The sequence below is a fragment of the Dictyostelium purpureum genome (assembly GCF_000190715.1).
Source record: "Dictyostelium purpureum unplaced genomic scaffold DICPUscaffold_126, whole genome shotgun sequence".
NCBI classification, from domain to species: Eukaryota; Evosea; class Eumycetozoa; order Dictyosteliales; family Dictyosteliaceae; genus Dictyostelium; species Dictyostelium purpureum.
In genome coordinates this window covers 31,860-53,653 of record NW_003519463.1, presented here as the reverse complement: position 1 = coordinate 53,653, position 21,794 = coordinate 31,860, and the positions used below count along the sequence as shown (strand labels likewise).

General features: G+C 27.1%; 5 protein-coding genes across 5 annotated transcripts; all 5 read right to left on the bottom strand.

Moving 5' to 3' along the window:
• Window positions 1-840: 840 nt before the first annotated feature.
• Window positions 841-2,346, bottom strand: DICPUDRAFT_47801 (uncharacterized protein). The gene is made up of 5 exons (XM_003288182.1): window positions 2,259-2,346; window positions 1,977-2,136; window positions 1,604-1,870; window positions 1,048-1,523; window positions 841-888 (listed from the first exon to the last, which is right to left on the bottom strand). Exons 3-5 carry the CDS (start codon window positions 1,834-1,836, stop codon window positions 866-868), a joined length of 732 nt encoding a protein of 243 aa, XP_003288230.1. The 5' UTR covers window positions 1,837-1,870; window positions 1,977-2,136; window positions 2,259-2,346; the 3' UTR covers window positions 841-865.
• Window positions 2,347-2,705: 359 nt separating this feature from the next.
• On the bottom strand, window positions 2,706-7,052 carry DHKD (uncharacterized protein; the record flags this gene model as incomplete). The annotated part of the gene is made up of 3 exons (XM_003288181.1): window positions 2,706-6,255; window positions 6,327-6,745; window positions 6,819-7,052. 3 exons carry the CDS (start codon window positions 7,050-7,052, stop codon window positions 2,706-2,708), a joined length of 4,203 nt encoding a protein of 1,400 aa, XP_003288229.1.
• A 2,375-nt stretch (window positions 7,053-9,427) lies between these two features.
• On the bottom strand, window positions 9,428-12,817 carry DICPUDRAFT_33735 (uncharacterized protein; the record flags this gene model as incomplete). Its single annotated transcript, XM_003288180.1, has 2 exons — window positions 9,428-12,260; window positions 12,351-12,817. The coding sequence occupies 2 exons, from the start codon at window positions 12,815-12,817 to the stop codon at window positions 9,428-9,430; spliced, it is 3,300 nt and encodes a 1,099-aa protein (XP_003288228.1).
• A 516-nt stretch (window positions 12,818-13,333) lies between these two features.
• DICPUDRAFT_33711 (uncharacterized protein) lies at window positions 13,334-18,697 on the bottom strand (the record flags this gene model as incomplete). Its single annotated transcript, XM_003288179.1, has 3 exons — window positions 13,334-17,488; window positions 17,569-18,294; window positions 18,377-18,697. 3 exons carry the CDS (start codon window positions 18,695-18,697, stop codon window positions 13,334-13,336), a joined length of 5,202 nt encoding a protein of 1,733 aa, XP_003288227.1.
• A 305-nt stretch (window positions 18,698-19,002) lies between these two features.
• DICPUDRAFT_47799 (uncharacterized protein) lies at window positions 19,003-21,327 on the bottom strand. The gene is made up of 2 exons (XM_003288178.1): window positions 21,251-21,327; window positions 19,003-20,948 (listed from the first exon to the last, which is right to left on the bottom strand). The coding sequence occupies exon 2, from the start codon at window positions 20,893-20,895 to the stop codon at window positions 19,048-19,050; it is 1,848 nt and encodes a 615-aa protein (XP_003288226.1). The 5' UTR covers window positions 20,896-20,948; window positions 21,251-21,327; the 3' UTR covers window positions 19,003-19,047.
• Between the last annotated feature and the right edge of the window lie 467 nt (window positions 21,328-21,794).

Below are 21,794 nucleotides of genomic sequence, written 5' to 3'. Positions count from 1 at the left end.
TTTGTTGTCTTGGTGGAAGTAAAGGTGATATATTATTGCTATTATTTGATGGTGTAAATGAAGAGTTATTTGGTGTATTTGTTGGAGTATTTAGTTTTGGTAAGTGTCCTGGTGGTGATAATGAAGTTGGCATTGTTGACCTTTTTTGGTCAGGTGAAATAGGTCCATCTCTAGGTGGGATTGGAGGTGGAATTGATGGTAATTTACTTGCAAAACTATTATTATTTGGTGCTACACTTTGTCTATCTGGTAAACTGGGTGCTTTACTTTTTGGTTTGGGTGGAGGTACTGGTCTGTTTATTTCTTGATCAGTTGATGACATATTTTAATTTTGTATTGTGTGTATATATTTTATGTTACAAATAAATAAATAAATAAATAAATAAATAAAGGTGTTTTTGATTTTAAAATATTTTCTAATGTATTTTAATTCGATTTTTTTTTTTTTTATTATTAAAAAAATTAATGTGGTGCGGTGCGGTGAGGTGCTAATTTAAAAAAAAATAAATCTATTTTTTTTTTATTTTTTAATAATTTGATAAAATATTAAACTATAGTTATTATTATTGTTATAATTTAATATTTTATAAACTATTATTATTATTTATATAGATATTTTACTATGATGTAAAGCTGTATATTAACACCAAAAAAAATAAAAAATAAAAAAAAATACTTTTTCTTTTTATTTCAGTTATTTACCAAATTTTTAAAAAAATTAAAAAAAAAAAAAAAAGTTGAAAAATCTAAAAAAAAAAAAAAAATAATTTAAATAAATAAATTTGAAAATAAAAAAAAAAAAAAAAAAAAAAAAAAAAAAAAAAAAAAAAGGATTTTTTTATACATATTATTATTTGTTTTATTATTATGATAAAAGTTTTTCAAAACCTTGATATTTTTTGTTGGGATAAAATTTTATAATAATTAAAATTTTGATTAAAAAAAATAAAAATAAATAAAAATAAAAATAAAAATAATAAAAATTAGAAAATTAGTTTAAAATATAGCGATTGATAAATCGAAAAATTAATTAATAATAATAATTACCTTTTTTAGCATCATCAGTAACTTTTTCTGGGAAAATAATAGTGAAAACAACATACAAGTCACCAGTTTGGCTTGAGAATTGGTGATTTGGCATACCTTGACCTTCGATTTTGATAGTGTGGCCTGGTGGTGTAACTTGATCACGATTGATTTTAACTTTTTGATCATCTAAATGAGAAATTTCTTTTTCGAAACCAACTAATGACTCTAAAAGTGTAATTGACATTTCATAATATAAATTATCGCCTTGTCTCTTGAATAAAGGATCTGGAATAGTTACAATCTTGAATACAATATCGCCTGGTGTAATATCTGGTGCTTCTTCACCTAATTGTTCTAATCTAATTGTTGATTGATCGTTCATACCTTTTTCAACTTCGAGTGTATAGGTTTCTTCGCCTGTTTCAACTTTTTTACCGTTACAATGTGGACATTTGCTTGTTACTTTTTTACCTTTACCGCCGCATTCATCACAACTATATTGATTTTTTCCAATCGAGATTTATTATTAATACCTTATATATATATATAAATTTATATTTTAAAAAATACATACGTTGATTGAATTTGTTGTACAAAACCTGGACCTAATTGTTGAACCTTTAATTTTACACCACTACCTTTACATCCACCACAAGTTGTAACATCTGATGCTTTTTTAGCGCCAGTACCACGACATTTGGTACAAAGAATTTGTTTTTTATGAGTGACTCTTAAAGTTTTACCAACGTATAAATCTTTTAATGTAACTTCTAAATCCAATTCGATATCTGCACCTTTTTGTTGCATTGGTTGTTGTTGATGGTGATGTCTATTTCCAAATCTAAAAAATTAAAAAAAAAAAAAAAAAAAAAAAAAAAAAGTATTAATACCCCCATTTCATTGTTTATTATTTTATTTATTATCATCAAATGATATTATATACTTACACAGAGAAAATATCGAATGGATCAAAACCACCTCCACCATGATTATTCTTTAAACCTTCTTCGCCATATTGATCGTAGATTCTTCTTTTTTCTGGATCGCTTAAGGTTTCATATGCAGAGTTAATTTGAATATATAAATCTTTTTTTTCTGGGTTTTTGTCTGTATGTTGATTAAAATTAAAAAATGAAAAAAAAAAAAAAAAAAATTCGATTTTGATTAATATTCGATTTTTGGTTTGAGATTTAAATAAATGTTGTTTGGTTGTTGGATAAATGTCATACCTGGATGGTATTTTACGGATAGTTTTCTGTATGCTCTTTTAATATCGGTTGGTGAGGCATCTCTTGATAAACCTAAAATTTCATAAAAATCTTTACCGGCATTTACCAAAACTGATACAATAATAACAATTAACAAAACGATTAAAGTTCTTATTTTAATCATTTTGAAATCAATTTATCTCTATTATTATATTACAAAATATTTTTAAAAATAAATTGAACGAAATATTCTTTTAATTGTTTTTTATAAAAAAAATATTTATTATTACTGTTTAAAAATAAAAAAAAAAAACTAATTTCAATAAAAAAAATTAAAAAAAATTAAAAAAATTTTTTTTAAAAAAAAATAATTTTTGGTGACACGCCAAAAGATAATTAAAAAAGGTTTTTTGTTAAACAATAATTATATTTTATTTTTTTAAAAAAATTTAAATATTAACTTTAAATTTATTCTTCATTTGAAATGTTTGCTTTTTTACAGGGTCTTGAATCAGTTATGTTATAGGAATCGTTTATATTATTGTTTATATAATCACTATTGTCACTATTATCACTATTTAATTGTTGAATTTCGTTATTTATGATATTATATTTTTCGATCAAAGATAAAATTGAAAGAGATAAATCTAAAAAGTTGACAGGTTTTGGACAATGTAAATCAAAACCACTTTTTAAAACTTTCTCTTTGTCATATGAGGAAACAGATGCAGTGAGAGCTATAATTGGAATTACCTTGTTTTGTGGGTTGATTTTTTCTCTATCCCTTAATTTTCTGACCATACTGTAACCATCCTCGAAGGGCATTGTTAAATCTGATAAAATAATATCTGGTTGTGGTTTGTTTGGGTCACATAGGAATTGATAGGCATCTGCTACTCTTTGGAAGGTATCTATTCTTCTGGCACCTAGTTTATAAAGCATAGATGAAAAAAGAAGATTGGTTTCTTCTAAATCATCAACCAGCATTATGGAGATACCGGTTAAAAGATTTTTGTTACGTTTTGGGGATTTTAATATTTCTGATGAATTTTGTGATATTGTTGGTGATGGCGATGGTAATGCTGATGTTGGAGTTGTAATATTGTTAATTTTATTATTATTATTATTATTATTATTATTATTATTATTATTATTGTTTATATTATTGTTAATGTTGTTGTTACTTGATGATAGTTCTAATTCAGAGTTATCATTGATGTTATTGCTATTATCTAATGGGGAAGGAATTAAAGTTTGTGATGATGGTAAAAATTTAGAATTACTGTAATTTGGTGATGGTGTTGATTGGTTATCTCGCTGTCTTTTATTATTCATGTTGTTTTGTTCTTGTTGTTGATAGTCGCTACTATAATTTTGTGTTTGAAGTTGGTAACCATTATTTTGTTGATAATTTGTATGTAAAGTATTTTGAGGTTGTTGTTGTTGTTGTTGTTGTTGTTGTTGTTGTTGTTGTTGTTGTTGTTGTTGTTGTTGTTGTGATTGTTGTGATTGTTGTGATTGTTGCTGTTGTGGTTGATGATAGTAATTTTGAAGATTTTGATTTTTTTCAATTTGAATTGGTTGGTTAAAAAATGATTTTTTAATTATTGGTGGTGATGAGGTGTCTGATAAAATTGGAGAGTTTGTATTTGATCTAAACATTTTTGTTACAGGTAAAACTACGGTGAATTGTGAACCTTTATTTTCACCTTGACTATTTGCAAATACAGCACCTTTATGTAAATGAATAATATTTTGGGTTATTGATAAACCTATACCTAAACCGCCATATGAACGGGTTGAACTACAATCAGCTTGTTTGAATCTATCAAAAACATTTGGGAGGAATTGGTGAGGAATTCCTTTACCGTTATCCGAGATGGTTAATAATATCCAACGATCACCTTGTCTTTGAATTGGATTAAACATTGGATTACTACAAAATCCTAATTCATTGATTGGTATTTGATTGAGTACTTTGGCGTGAATTTCGATTTTACCATTTTCGTTTGTGAATTTTATAGAGTTTGAAAGTAAATTCCAAATAACTTGTTGTAATCTTGATTTGTCACCACGTAAATTTTGAAGGACTTGTGGATCTTGAGGTGGCTCTTCTATATTTGTATCGATAGTTATGTGTTTGCTTTGAGCACTTACCAAAATGGAGGCAATGGCATTCTGAATTAATAATGGTAAATCAACTTCGCCCATAATTAAACTAAATTTATCACCAATGATTAAAGACATATCTAAAAGATCATTGATAAGTTGATTTTGAGAACTTGCACAACGTTCAATAGTTTGTAAACCTGTTCTAATGGTTGAGTCATCGGATGAGTCTAAATCGTAAAGTAATAATTGGCACCAACCCAAAATACCATTTAAAGGAGTACGTAGTTCGTGGGATAGATTCATAAAGAATTCATCTTTCGATTTGTTTGTATTGTTTAATAGATTTCTTTCTTTTTCTAATTCGCCAACTAATGCTTGAAGGTCACGCTTTTTAAGTGTTAGTTGATTAATAAGTTCTTGAAGGTCAGTATTTGCAGAGCTTAGTTCTTCTTGAAGGAATTGTTTAGCCTTTTTCATCGTCATTAAGTTTACAACTCTTGCTACTAATTCTTCTGAGGAGAATGGTTTATTTACATAATCTGATACACCGTTTTGAAGTAATCTAACCCTAAGATTTTCATCAGCTTTTGCAGTTAATAGAATGATTGGAATGTTATCATACTGTTCATCTGAACGTAGCTTTTCAACCATTTCATCACCACTCATTTTTGGCATCATACAATCGGTCACAATAAGATCGGGTGTAAAAGCTTTGGTTTTCTCTATACCCTCGATACCATCGAATGCTGTTACTACAAAATAATATTTGCTTAAGAGTTCTGCTATGAAACGGTTCATTTCTGGGTTATCTTCGACTACTAATACAATGGGTTTGTTATGAATATTTTCTTTTGATTGATAAAATTGCTTTTCAGTTAACTCTTCGACAGCTTGTTGGGCAATTGCATGAACACCCATAATACTACCCATATTATCTTTAAGGCCTGAGTTTAATATTGATTGATTTTCAACTGACATTGATGATGATGATGACGAGCTAGGTGGAAAGTTGATATGAAGATTATTTGTTGGAGATGATGATGTCGATGTAGATGTTGATAAATGTAAACCATTAGTTTCTTGATGGTTTTGATCATATTGGAATTGTTCATTTTTAATTTTTTCTTCACGTTCATAATGTTCTTTTTGTTCACGCTCATGGTCTTGCTTTTCTACAATTTCGGAAATATTCGAATCTGAAATGGTTTTTTTATATAATTGTTCATCCATATTGGGTGAAAGTGGTATTCTAAGTGTAAATTGGGCACCACATTTTGAACCATTATGAATTGATACGGTACCACCATGAAGTGTAACAAATTCTTTTACAATACTTAGACCTAAACCTGTACCACCATGTTTTCTGGTATTTGTTCCATCCACTTGTCTAAAACGTTCAAAAATTATTTCGTGTAATTTCTCTGGAATACCTGGACCTGTATCGGAAACTATAATTTGAAAACCTGGAACAGTTGGAGATATATCAAATTTCTCTAATATACATTTTACTGAACCACCCGAAGGTGTAAATTTAAAGGCATTTGAAAGTAAATTGGTAATGACACGTTGCATCTTATCGGCGTCAATCGCTGCCATTAATGGTATACTTGGTGTTATAATTGAAAAGTCTAATGATTTCTCTCTTGCTAAAATTTCAAAACATGATGCGATTAAATGTACAGTTTGGCTGAGATTTACCATCGAGTAATTTAAATTCATTTTACCTGCTTCTAATCTGCTAATATCCAATAAATTATTTACAATTTTCAATAAACTTCTAGAATTTCTTGCAACAATATCTAAATCCTTTCTAACATTTTCACTTAAATTTTCTTCTTTTAATAGTTTATCAGTAGGTCCAACAATTAATGCTAAGGGAGTTCTTAATTCATGTGATACATTCGCACTAAAAATATTGTGTTTATTATTAGTATATGTAATTTGTTATTATTATTATTATTAATGCCATCTACTTACAAAAACTGGGTTTTTAATTCATCCAATTCTTTAATTTTTTCATATAAACTTCTTAATTCATTGTTTTTTCTTTCGATTTCAATTTCACCCAATCTTTTTTCTGTAATATTTCTTCCTTCTGGTAAAATTAATGAGACCTCACCTTTATCGTTAAATAGTGGCATTAGGGAGAAATCAATTGTAATTTTCTCTGTACCTGCTGATTTTCCAAAAATTTCTGTTTCATAACGTATAAATTCACCTTTTGATGCTTTGTGTACTGCTTCTCTAACGTTGTCGATATTTTCTTGTGATGTTGCCCACCATCTGCAATCCCAAAATGGTATGCCTTGTATACTTGCACGTATCATACCACCACCTTGTAATGCTGGTTCATTTACATCTAAAAGATTGCCATTTACATCTAATAATGCCACAAACTAAAGAAAAAAAAATTTTGTTAATATTTGACTGATAAAACTATATTATCTCTTTCTCTATCCTATACTTTACCTGATACATTTCATCTAACATAATACGTGCGTTTTTATTTGAGATTGTAATCGCTCTCATTTGCTGTAGTTCTAAAATCAACTCATCTTTTGTCTTTTCAAAATCTGATTTTTGTGGTAGTTGCTGAAGTTGTTGTTGTTGCTGACTTGTAATACTAAAAACACTGCCATTACTATTGGATTTCAAATAGTTTGAAACTGCTGTTGTGGGTGATATTTCGTCTTGAACTTGCATATATTGTTTTATATGTTTATTATTATTTTTATAAATAAAAATAATAATAAATTTCTATCCTTCACCTATTTAAATTAATAATTCCAATTTGCCTATAAACTTTTAAGAAAAAAAATATATTTTATAATTGGTTAATTCTATCAATTTTATTATGATTTTGATTTTTGATTTTGATTTTTGATTTTTGATTTTTGATTTTTGATTTTTGATTTTTGATTTTGTTTTTTTATTTTAATTTAATATAATTTATATAACAAAATAGAAAAAAAAAAAAGAAAGAAATTAAAAATAAATGAATAATTTTAAATAAAAAAAATAAAAAATTTCTATTTATGTATATTTGAAATTTTATTTGTTTTTGTGGGTGTGTGCGTGTTGTTGTTATTATATATTATTTAAAATTGATAATGATAAATACTTAATACTACAAAAACAAAGTAAATTTTTTTTATTAATATTGTCTTTTTGTTTCTTTGTGTTTTTCTTTGTTTGTCTCTTTAAAAGTATATCAAATTAATTAATTTTTTATTTATTTATTTATATAGTTTTTTAAAATAAAATAAAACCTTAAACAAAAAAAAATAAAAAAATAAAAAAAGAAAAAGATGTTGTTTTTACATATAAAGTTATTATTTATTTATAATTTGAAATTCTACTAAATAAGCTAATTATTATTTATATATCTTTAAAAAAAATATGTGAAAAAAATTTAAAAAAAATTTTAAATAAAAAAATAAAAAATAATGCAAAAAAAAATAGTTTTTTTTTAAATTAATTAAAAAAAATATTTTTATAAAATATAAAAAATTATTTTATTAATTAATTAAATTTTTAAATTAAAAAAATAAAAAGGATAATAAAAAAAAAGTTTATAGTTTTATTAAAACCTACAATAAATTATTTTTTCCAATATGCAACATATATTTTTATTCTATTATGATTTGAAATATTTTTAATATGAGCTATTTGCTAAAAATAAAAAAAAAATATTTTATATTCTATTATTAAAAATATTTAATATGCTTATTATTATCATTTGATAATTTTTTTTCTTTTTTTTTTTTTTGCGGTTGGTGATAAATGATAGTTTCACACACATATTTTAAAATATAAAAGGTATTTTAATATAAAATGAGTAATATTTTATATAAGTAATTTTATTGTTGTTGTTTGTTGCACAGTTTTGATTAAAAAGTAAATTTTTTTATTCTGTATAAATATTTTTATGTTTTCTTATATTTCTGAGCTAAGTGTGTGAATATGTGGTGTGTTAGTGTTTAAAATATTTTATTTACCTTAATTTTATTTATATTTCCTATATTATTAAATTTCTAAAGTTTTATCTAATAGCTTTAACTAATTGAAAAAATATTTTGTTATTATTTCTTTTATTATTATCTATTAATATATAAACTAATTATTATTTACACTGTTATAATTTTATTTTAATTGAGGGAAACAATGAACTTTTTTTAAAAAAAGAATGAAAAAAAAAAGTAAAAAAAAAAATTAAAAAAAAAAAAGAAAAAATATAAAAAAAAAGGAATTTATTTATTGCATTAATTATAAAAACAAAGAGTTATTAATAAAATATAGAATCTTTTTATTATAATATATTGTATTTGTTTGGGAATATTTTTAAAGAAAAAAAATTTGAAAAAAATAAAAAATAATTAAAATAAAAAAAAATTGAAGTAGTTATGAAATTAAATTTTTATTATTGTTTTTTTTATTATAAATAAAATAATATATTTATTAAAAATAAAAATAAAATAATAAAAATATTATCCCTTTATAATTAAAGTTTGAGGTTTATTAGGGAGAATGTGTGGGTGTGTGAAGTGTGGGAGTGTGCATTGATTAAAATATTATTTTTTTTTTAAATTGTTATTTTACCTATTATTTATTATATTAATTAAAAAAAAAAAGCTTTTTTGTTGTGTGTGAGTCTTAAAAAGTGTGTGTGATTATTTTTTTAATTGGAAGATCTCAAGATTTGTGTTAATTAATTTATGCAAATTAATTAATTAAAATAAAATTGTTTTAATTACTGTGGGGTATTTTTGTGTGATTAGAGTGGGAAAATTTTCTTATTTTAAGGGTATATATGTTGTTATTGTTGTGCTATATTTATATTGCCGATTCTTATTGTTATTCGTTATATGATTTATCTATTGACCCCCCAAAATAACAACAAAATAATAAAAATAAAATTAATTAAAATTTTTTTAAAAGAATTTTTAAAAAAAATTTATGAAATATATATAAAGATATAAAGATAAATTATTTATAAAATGATCATTTGAGGTAATAAAAATTATGTGTAGTTCTTTTTTTTTTTTTGTATATATTAAATTAAATAATTGTTTTTTATTTTATTTTTTATTTTTTAAAGCTACATTTAATGCATCAAGGTGAGCATTGGCATTACCTTGTAATGGCTGTGAGCTAATAAATTGTGAAGCTCTACGTGAAAGTCTAATAGCTTGACCACCTTTCATATGGTTCATAAGTTGATCCATGAATTGACCATGTGGTTCATCGTCATCGTCATCATGATGTGATTGTGGAGCATTTGAAACAACGCTTGATGGTCTTGAGTTTGGTAAAATAATTTGTGGTTTACCTGCAGCGATTGGAACAGGAGGTTTAGCACCAGTAGAGGTTGGTGTGGCACCAGTTGATGGAGCTTGTGATTTCTTTCTTGCAGCTAATTTTTGTGCATTTTCTTTTTCTCTTTGAATATTATCGATGGTACGTTTGAATTCATTTTTGAATTTACTGATGTGATTAAAGAACTCTTCTGGGGATGCAGTTTTAACATCTTCACCATAGAATGTAACAGTTGAATTAAATGATTCAAGAGCGGTGTTAAATTGTTTTTCAATTAAATTTACAGATTCTGTTGATTTACCGACGAAACCAGAAAGAATAGTTTTGGATGGGCCATCAGATTTTTCGACTTCATTTGTTAATTGGATCAAACCTTTCTTGAGTGAAGCGACTTCTGATTTCAAGTTTTGAATGGATACTCTTTTAGCTTCATCAACAGCAGTGAATTGTTCGTGGAATGATAAAAGAGTTGGGTGTTTATTTTCGAGGAATTGAATTAACCAGGTCATTAAAGTGATCTTTGAATCACCTGGAGAACGTACATCGACTAAATTACAGAGTGAGTCTAATTTGAAACCATATACATCACCTCTTGGTGTACCACCATTGATAAAGTTACCTAAACTTAAAATAATTTCTAATAATTGGTGGAAGCTCTTATTGTTTTTAGTTTCCATTGAACCTTTAAGTAAAGCATTGATATCTGGTGTAAGCTCTTCAATTTGTGAGGCTAATTTTTGTTTAAAGATAAAGCATTCTAATTTTTCTGAAACTCTATTGATCTTGCTTAACTCTAAAAGGAATTGTTCTGGTTTACCGAGTGAGTGTGGGTCTTCTTCTTTAATTAATTCAATTTCTTCTGGTGTTGGTACAAATTTTAAGAGTGATTTAGCATCCTCAAGGTTTAATTTTGATTCATCTAAATTGGTAATGGCTTTACCTAGATCAGCAAATGACATTTTGAATCTGCTTAACATAATTGAAATGGCTTGAGAACGCTTTGGATCCAAAATACTGATAGTTTGATTTGCTTTAATTGGTGCACCAATACCTGGTCCAGATGCAGCTGGTGCTGGTGTGGCTGGTGCAGGTTTCTTTGCTTGGAAGAGATCCTCAAGTGATTTAAATTGATCATTCAAATTATAGTCTTTAACATTCATCCACATTGAATTTTCAATTACATTATTATTAACTTTTTTCCATTGTAAACCAACCATTTTGACTGATGGCACTGTAGTCTTCTTTGCTGGTAAATTTGGACCAGCAGGTTTTTTAGCTGCTCCTCCAGGTGGTGGGGGTGGTGGTGGGGGACCTCCTGCTCCTCCTGGTGGTGGAGGTGGTGGTGGTGGAGCACCTCCTGGTGGTGGAGGTGGAGGTGGTGGTGGAGGGGCACCTCCTGGTGGTGGTGGTGGTGGGGCTGGAGCTGGTGGTGGTGGAGCAACAACTGTGTCACTACTTGAGGATTGTGACTCACCACTATTATTATTGTTATTATTATTAGATTGATTTTGAGCTGATAATAATTCACTTTCCAATTTTGTTACCTTTAATTGTAAACCTGTAAGAGTTGAATTTAAACCTTTTATTTCAGTTTCTAATTGTTTGCATTTATTTTGGGTTTCATTTTTTTCAGATTGAGTAGTTTGTAATTTTTGTTCCAATTCTTGAATTTTAACATCGTTTTGTTGTGAAACTAAAATTGGTGAAGAGGTATTTGATGCTGATTGTGGTGGTGGAGTGTGTGCACCGCTGTTGTCTGATAATGTAATTTTATTTAATTTTGATAAAGTTTCTAATTCTGAAATTTGGGATTTCAAACGAGAGTTTTCAGATTGTAACTCTTCAAGTTGTGATTCTCTTGAAGGATCTTTAAGAATAATACCAACACTTTGTTCCAATTTATTCCACATGGCCACGCCACCTAAATCTGATTGTGTACTTGCTAAAGTATAGAGACCCTTTAAGATTGAAATGAAATGATGGTGAAGAGCTGGATGGTTTTTAAGAAGAGAATCAATTTTAGTGCTAACTTCGGTTGGTGATCTAATGTTGACATCTTTGTATTGTGAGCCCACTTCTTCGCTATCTTCTTCTAAACATTCAAAGAATAAATTTATTTGGGTATCTAAATCTTCAAGAACACCTTTGCAATCATTAATTAACTCTAGTAATTGAAGACTGGTAAATTCAGAACGAAGAGCAATACGGGTTTGTAAATTATCTGGAGAGTTAACAATAGAGTTTACAAAAGTCATAAAACTTGTGAAATATTCATAATGAATGGTAGTGTTGATAGTTGAACGTGCACCATCAACAATAGTTTGGAAACGTGCCTTTTCTCTAGTTGCAACTCTAAAGTTTTCAATTGCCTCTAAAACATAAGCATGACCAACTCCTGGAACCAATGTAAGTGCTGCAGTTAATTGTAATACTAAATTTCTAACCTCTGCTGGATATGAAGTGTCTAAACATAATACCAAAACTTTGAATGTATGTGATGTTGTCATTACTGATTTAATACCAACTTGACTATTTAAAATTGATTTAATACAATTTATACAATCTGATAAAATTAAATAATCATTTGAGCTTTTACTATTGTAAAAAATTAAAAGAAAAAAAAAAACATTAGCGTTCAATAAAATTTAAATTTAATTTAATTTAATTTTTTATATTATTACTTACTCTTGTTTTAATTGAAAAGTTTGGAATATTTTTAAGACTTCATCAAAACCACCAATAGTTAAAAAGTTGTTAATCCATGAGATTGCATTACTTGCTAATGAAACACGAAGATCTGATATTAATTTTTGAGTGGTTGCATTTTCACGCAAAAGAGAAAGGTAAAATTGTGGTGTTTCATAAAGACTTCCTTTTTGTTTCATCTTTTCTTCATTTTCTTTAATTTTATCTTTATTTTGAACAAGTAACATCCACTTTTTATCGTTACTCCAAGACTCCATTTCAGCCCTTTTTGATTCTGGTACACCCAATTCATAAAGTAATTGAGAGAATTGGTGCTTTAAATCTTCATTGGATAATTGTGGTTCAGCCAATAAATTCTGTGAACTATTCTTGGTTTCTAAAATTACAACTTCTTTTTTATCGACCTTTTCTTTATCTTTTTTTTTGCCTTTAATAATATTGAACATTTTTTTCCTTTTTTTTTTTTATAAATAAATAATTTTGTGATTTTAATTTGTGTGTTAAAAAAAAAAAATTAAAAAAAAAAAATTTAGTGGTTTTTTTTTAATTAGATATTTATTTTAAATTTTATTTTTTGATTTTTTACAATTATTATATTAAGTAATATTTATTTTATTATTATTATATATACAAAAAAAAATAAATAGATATAAAAATTTTAATTTACAACAACGAATAAATAAGAAATGTATTATAATTTTTTTATTTTTACAGAATTGAAAAATTTGAAAAATAAAAATAAAAAAAAAATAATAAAAAAAATTAAAATTTTTTTTTTTTTTTTTTTAATCGGTTTGGTGGTTGGTTTTATTTGAAAATTATTATTTTTTTCTATTAAAATGAAAATATTTTAAAAAAAAATAAAAATAACACTTAAATTCCAAAAAAGATTATTTTTTTTTGTTTAAGAGAAAATAACCGAAAGATTAAAATAATTATTTTTCTTTTATTTATTTGGAATTTTATTTTCCAAAATTATTTATTTTATTTATAATAAGACTTTCGACTTTATCATCATTTGGTTTATACATTTGGACCAAAGACTTTAGATTTAATATATTTCTGGGGTCATTATAAACTATCAACTTGATTGGTTCATGCTCGTGATTTAAATTTTCTAAAGTTGATGAATGAATTAAATTACTGCATTGTGGTGAAGCGCAATAATCTTGAATTGATATTTTACATTTATCACAATGGTATTCTGGGTTTGGTTCACCACAACCACATGGTTTAGATTCTACAAGTGTGGGTTTTTGTACAGAAGCGGTTTCTTTTGGTTCCTCAATTTTAATTTTCTCTACTAATAGAGATAATGGTTTAATCATTTCTGCAGATTTAGGTTTGATTAATTTGTTTTGGTATCTTTCAGCTCTCCATTGGTTAAACTTGAGCAATAGGAACTTGTGGTAATGAACAAATAATACAAGCAAAACAACAAGCAATAACACACCAACTGGGACCAATGTAAAAACCAATAAATTTACATCTGGTTTTTCTGTCGAATCTTGTTTAAAGTAGTCCAATGGAAGAATTACATCTTGGTATACCACCTTACCATATGGATTCCAACATTTTTCACTGTTAACAATAGATGAAACTGAACATGTAATAATGGGCCTAAAATTAATAATGGAAGGATCGATTGATGATTTCTTTAGGTTTATTAAAAATTTGAAGTTGAAATAATCCCCAACATTTATAAATGTAACAATTTCTTGAACATCAATGGTCACTGGTGATACCTTATATTGATTTCTGCATTCCAATCTAAATGTTACCATACCACCCCCATCACCCATATTATAAATATAACCCATTAGTTTGATTTGATAGTTTTCACTTGTAATATTTTCGATTGTGATATTACCAATATTAGCTGACAATGGCGACCATTCTGAAAACATTAAGTTTAGTGGATTGGAGTCTGATTTATAATAATTAAAGTTTCTAAAAGTATATTCTTTCGGGTATATTAGAGACACTTGAGGAATTTGATCATACAAATCTTCACTTTCAACATTGTTTGAATCCACTCCACAAGGTAAATTTGGTAAAATTGACTTTATATTTAAATCAAGTGACTTGCCTACCGAAGACCAACATAGCTTAGGGTCAACTACAAATGTCAATTTAATTTCTAAATCGTTAAAGAAATATGCTTCGGTTTCATTAAATCCCTTGAATGGTCTATATCCAAACATTAATGAAAATGAACAGTAGGATTTGGATTTAATATTGCAGACCATAGTTGAAGAGTTTGAAATTAAAAATACCTTAGGATTGTCAATTGTGGTCAATACTCTAACTGTACCATTTCCATCTCCCTTATTCTCTATAACTACCGTTTTGATTGTATAGTAAATTAAAGAACTTGAAATATGCTCATTTTGATAGTAATTGTAATTATAATAAAAGGTTTCAGAATCTTGTAAACCCCAATCTGATTTCTTAATCTCTATTGATTGTTTTTCAAGTGTTGATATAAATACCTCTTCAACCAAGCCTTTAATACATGGATCTTCAAATTTGGTTAAATTGAATGTATCCACCACAGACTTTCCTTCTTTATTCCAACAATTGGATAACCCCTCCGCTCTACTTTCAATAACAACAGTTTGTGTACATAAAATTTGATCGGTTTCTAATGTGGCTGGTAATGTTGGAGGACCAATAACTCTATATTTGACGAAGCAGGTTGATTTTGCATTTAATGAGCATTGTGTTGTTTTTTCATTATTTATTACCAATAATTGAGAGTTTCCTGAAACACTTGTACAAATTAAACTTGATTTAACAATTCCTTCACCATATTCAGTGTTCTCTACAACCAGTGTTAAATCCTGATAATATAAATTTTTTTCTAAACCATCTATATCACTATATTTTCCATAGTAAAACCAATTTGACTTTACATTTGGTAACTTGTATTTATTAGAGCCTCCATTGGTTGCCCAGTACTCTAAAGTTTCGTAAAGCGATGGCTCTAGCCAGTTACCTGCACATGCACGATAGATTGGGAATAAAGGCAAATAGCTTTGGTAAAAAGATTTCCCTATATTGCTAAAGCATTCTTCCATTTTTATATTGATAGATAACGAACAACCGACGTTATAGCCAACTATATTTGTTGCACGGGTGAAGAATCTTGGATAAACACCAACCATTGCGTTTGGTTCTACATCAACAGAAAATTTATCAGATGTCAACAATACCATTTCTTTGCTGCAATTACTAATCTCTATATTAAAAGTACCTCTTAAGTCACCCCCATTAAAAATCCTGATTAATGGGAAAGAATTATATATTTTTTCGATTTCTGGCTCATTTTTTCTTATACTAGATTGCAAAACAGGGTCATTTGAATTAATTTGAAGTGGATGTTTGGCTGGAATAACATTAGGATCAATACCAGATGGATCGACCAAAGCCCAAGAGGGTATGGTCGTATAAAATAAATGAGCATTTCCTTTAATATAGTCCAGTTTTGGGTGCTCTATAGTGGGTTCTGGTCTCCTGTCACCATCTTTTACGCATTTATCATAGGGATATAGTACAACAGTTGATATTACAGTTTCATCTAATGAGTTGGGCCAACATTGTACATTTGGATGATTTATTTTTGAAATTATACTACAATTTAATTGAACATTTTGAAATGGACTCGATTCACCATACAATAAAAGCTTTACTATTGATGATTGGTTTGGTGCTAAATTTTTGGTTATGAAATAATTAACGTTATTTAAAAAAAACAACTTTGCCTTTGTATTTGGTGGATTAATTACTTTACAAGATAATGTTGAATTAAAGTCACCACTTTGAGTGCCAGCATTGGTTATCATTGTGCTAATTTCGATTGAGTTTAAATAGTTTCCTAATGAAAACCAGCTGCCCTGCTGAATACCATAAGCTGGAATATCCTTTGCAATTATGGGCTCACCTTTTACTGATGCACACGGGTCTGGTATGTTACATCCTTTAAAAATTGGAACGGTTACATTCTTTTGAAAAGATTTATTTAGTGCACTCCACAATGGCTTGTTATCTAGAGACATTGAAACTTGGCATTCTAACGGACCTTTGTAGTATTTTTCTATTTTTACATTTACATAGAAGAATCTTCTCTGTAAAAAAGGGATTGTTTTTGCATAGTCCAAAACCTCAAGTGTAACATCTTGTAGGCAATCTACATCAAAGTGCACTAGACCATCCAGCTTACCAAAATTTAAAACCTCAACTTGGAACTGGCCCTTACACTCTAACCCTGGTAATTGACCTGTAATACCTGTAACCACCAAACTATCTTGATGAATCATTGGCTCCAAAAAGTTAAAAGATTTAATTTGAAATTTGAAACTTGCTTGATTTGAATTCAATTTCATAACCATTTCGTTTGTATCTTGTTTGATAATAGTACGATTCTCTCTAATTGAATTTGCACCAATAGAGTAACCTGCTACATTTGCCCAATTTGGCATAATTACATCCACTGTATAACCTCCATTTTGTTTAAACTGTTGAATTTGATTGTTAACACCGGTACCGTGATGAGAATTACAAAACCCAACCTGTTTATACCAATCTGTAATATTTACCCCGATTTGATTCATACCTGTACCAAAAGCAGATTTAGGGATGATCAAACTATCAAATGGTAATCCCTCCCTGGTTAATGACAAATAGTTACTGTTTACCAATGATTGGTACTGAGTTGATGATATACCAAAATCAACTTGACAAGAGATACTACTATCTTGATTATAATAAACCTCGGTCAAACTTGAACTTGAGCTTAGTTGAACTTTAATTTCGCCACTCGTACCAAATTTTATATTTAAGTCCCTATTAAATTTTATTTGGTTCAATAAAAATTCTTGGGATTTAAAGATGTCTAAAAATATCATTTTATGGTAGGTACTTTTGCCAGCAAAGTTAACGGTAAATGAATTTCTAATTGAACTTGGTGAACACTCGACAAATTCATAAAAATACTCATAAACTCTTTCTTTATCTACCAAAATATAAATTTTTCTCTGCGATGGATTTGACTTTGATGTAAAAATAAACATCATTTTAAAATAATTCTCTTTAAAATATTGGGCCGTAAATTCTTGCTGTAAGAAAAAAAAATTGAGTATAAAACTAATATAAACACTATATACTATAATTTTAAAATATTAAATTCATATCTTACTTTGACCGTAAATAAAGTTGATCTATCTTCGAATGAGCTTGATGAAATATAAACTTGGTCATAAACTGTACTTTTGATAATAGATTCAAACAAAGAATCATCCATCACATTAAAATCAATAAATGGTAAATCTTGAAACTGTGGGTTTGTTAGCATTAATTCTAATGGAGGAGTATAATAACCATTGATATTGGTTGGAATTACCACTGCTATATCATCTTTAATTTCAAAAGTGATTGGGAAATCTTCAATTTTATATTGGAAATTTTGAAATTGAATTGTATTGATGACAGTTGAAAGGGAACCTTTAGCTACGGATACTGGAACCACGATAGAGAAATAATACTTTTGATTTGCATCACATAATCTAACCTGAGAACTACAGCTTTCGACTTTAATAGTGGACGAAAATAACTTGGGACTACTTGGGTTATTATAGTAATATTTGGTTTCAAAATCATTTGATGATTGCTTATTTAAAGTTGGGCAACTGTTTAAAAATGAGTTTATTTCAATTTTCGGTGGTGAGACTCCATTAGTTGAAAATACATTAATTGCTCTTGGTCCCAAATACTGAAAATTTGATTGAATACCAATATCATTTAGAAAGTATAAATTATTTGAAACTGGCAAGTCATTGAATGTTAACCAAATAGTATTATCTGTTCTTTTACTTGTTGCTAAACTCGGTAATATTGTTGTATTTGTGGTTTTATCCCATACAAACTTTTTTTTTTTGATTTTTTAAAAAATTGAATAAATATTTATTTTAATTAAATTTAATAAATATAATATGAAAAATACTTACAAAAATTGGCTTTTGTTGTATATTTAATTTAATATAGTTTAATAAATCGTTATCTGCCAATGATATAATTGGAGCTACATTATTTTTACTGTTGACTAAAATATCTTTTAAATTGAATTGTACCATCAATTCAAAAGATTTTAAATTTTGAATGATTGTCCCTGATGGAGGATATACGCTGTATGAAAAACAACCCAAGTCTATCGACTTGAATACAAAATAGTCATCGATACAATTAACAAATAAATTTTTATTATTATTAAAACACACTTGAAAAATAAATAATATAAAAATAATTTTGAAAAAATGATATTTTGGCATGATTTTAAAATAAAAATAAAAATAAAATAAAAAATGAAAAAAAAAAAAATAAAATAAGGAGAAAAAAAAAAACCAAACAAATCACAAAGTTGGATTTATCATGATTTTAAAATGATCAAAAAAATATATAGTGCCACTATAAATTTTTAAATATGTCCTAAAAAGAGAGTTTTGAAATTTGAAAAAAAAATATTTGAAAAAAAATAAAATAAAAAGATAATATATAAATAAACATAAAACAAAATCTAATAAACAAGCTTTTTTTTTTTTTTTTTTTTAATTTTATATTTTTTTTTTATTTTTTTGTATATATATAAATAATAGATTAATTATTAAAATTTTTAAATAATTTACCAATCTCCTTTACTTCCATTACTATTACTATTATTATTATTATAACCGCCTCTATTATTATCTCTATTTCCCCATGATCTATTACCACCACCATTATTATCTCTGTTGCCCCATGAGCCGCCATTACCACCATTACCACCACCGTTGTTATCTCTGTTACCCCATGATTTACCGCCGCCATTGTTATCTCTGTTGCCCCATGAGCCGCCATTACCACCGTTACCACCACCGTTGTTATCTCTGTTACCCCATGATCTACCACCGCCATTATTATCTCTGTTACCCCATGATCTACCACCACCACGACCGCCTCTACCACCACGACCACCACCACCATTATTGCTATATCTTGATTGAGTTGGTCTGGAGTGTACTGCGAATCTTTGAAGGAAATCTGGAATGGTTTGATTGGTTCTTTGTAAAATTTTAACTAAATCTCTAAGACCTGGGGTTTGAGTAGTGACATAACTCCAAGCTTCACCAGTTTTACCGGCTCTACCAGTTCTACCAATACGATGAACGTAATCTTCAATGTTACCTGGGAGACGATAATTGAAAACGGCTTTAACACTTGGGATATCGAGACCACGAGCAGCAACATCAGTGGCAATTAAAATACGGATACGCTTTTCACGGAATAAACGAAGACCTTGTTCACGTTGACGTTGATCTTTACCACTGTGTAAAACAATAGATTTTTCGTTTTTAGATGCAGATAAATAATGTTGGAAATCATCACATTTATATTTTTCGTTACAGAATACAATGACTAAATTACTACGATCGGCTGTAAGAATCTTATTAATTTCGTCGAAAATTAAATCATCAACTTGAATATCGGCTAACTCGTCAATGTTTGTAATGTGTTGGGTAACATTAATGGAACCAGTTAATTCTTGTGAACCAACAGTAATTTTAATTGGATCTCTAAGGAATTTGGAAGCAAGTTGTTTGACTTCTTTTGGCCAGGTGGCTGAAAACATTAAAGTTTGACGTTCTTTTGGGATTTGATCAATGAGTGTTTCAATTTGTGGAAGGAAACCCATATCTAACATACGATCAGCTTCATCTAAAACTAAATATTGAACACTTGATAAATGGTGTTTTCTAAGTAAATCATTTAAACGACCTGGAGTACCAATAATAATATCGACACCATTACGTAAGATTCTACATTGATCGAGTTTACCTAAACCACCATAAGCACATAATTGACGAATGGATGTACCACGAACTGATGATTTACAGACGTCTTCAATTTGTTGAGCAAGTTCTCTAGTTGGTGCCATAACTAAAATGAGTGGAGTGGCACCATAGGATGGTCTCTTTGGGAGTGAAATAATCTTTAAGAGTGCTGGTAAAAGAAAAGCTAATGTTTTTCCTGAACCTGTAGCTGCTAAACCAACTAAATCGTGACCACCTAAAATAATTGGCCAACTTTGACCTTGAATAACTGTTGGTGATGTAAATGATTGGAAAATATGTTGGAACATTCTTGGGAATTCATAATCTGTAAACTTTTGGAATGGATCTGGTTGGAATTTACCTTCAATTTGAACATTATTTTTACTTCTCCATTCATCTGGTGATAAAATTTCGTTGGTTGGTTTAATTTCTTCTTTTTTATCTTCTTTTTTATCTTCCTTTTTATCTTCTTTTTTATCTTTTGATAATTGTTTGGATTTTGATTCAACTTCGGAATCTGAGTCTGATGATGAGGAATCTGAATCTGAACTTTCATCTCTTTTAGTAATTTTTAATTTTTTTGAATTTGATTGTTCAACTTCGACTTCTAAATCATCATCTTCGGTTTTTCTTTTATTATAATTTTTGACTGATGGCATTTTTATATTTTATATTTTAATATTAATTTATTATTATATGTGTAGTTTTATATCTAGATATAAAGGAAATAAAATATAAATAATTAGTAACTTTATTTTATTTTTTTTTTTTTATTTTATTTTTTATTTATTTTTTTTTTTCGTATTTTTTAAATTATAATAATATTTTTTATATTTTATTTAGTGTTATTAATAATATTTATAGAAATGTTTTTTTTTTATTATTACGTTTTTTTTTTTATATATTTATTTATTTATTTATTTATTTTTTTATTTATTTATTTATTTTTTTAATATTTTATTTTATTTTATTTTATTATAATTAATAAAATAGATTGTTTTATTTAATCCTTACGTTTAATTGTTTATTTTTGATTTTAAATACTTTATTTCTATATAAATGTATTATAATAAGTACGAAGAGAGTTTAACTTAATCTCTTTGTTGAAACAAATAGTAAAATAACAGCTCGTTTTTTTTTTATTTTGGTTTGTGAAAAAAAAATAAAAAAATAAAAAAAATAATTTAAAATTAAAATAAAAAAAATTAAAAATAAATAAAAAAAAAAGAAAAAATATTTAATTTTATTATTTTTTTTTTCGTTTTTTATAAAAAAAAAAAAAAAAACGAAAAAAAAAAAAAAAAAAAAAAAAAAATTTAATTAAATTCATAAATTAAATTATAACTATTTTTAAATATTTAATATATAATAATATTTTAATTCTTTTCTTTATAAAAAGAGTGAACTTATTTTTAATTTAATAGAATCGTTGAAATTAAAAAATTGCCAAATATCACACCAAGTTTATTGGAAGATGGCAGAAAAGCTATTTTAGACACTCAAATTGATAAAATTGGGATTATCGGTAGTAACTGGATATGATTGAATTTAAAGATTA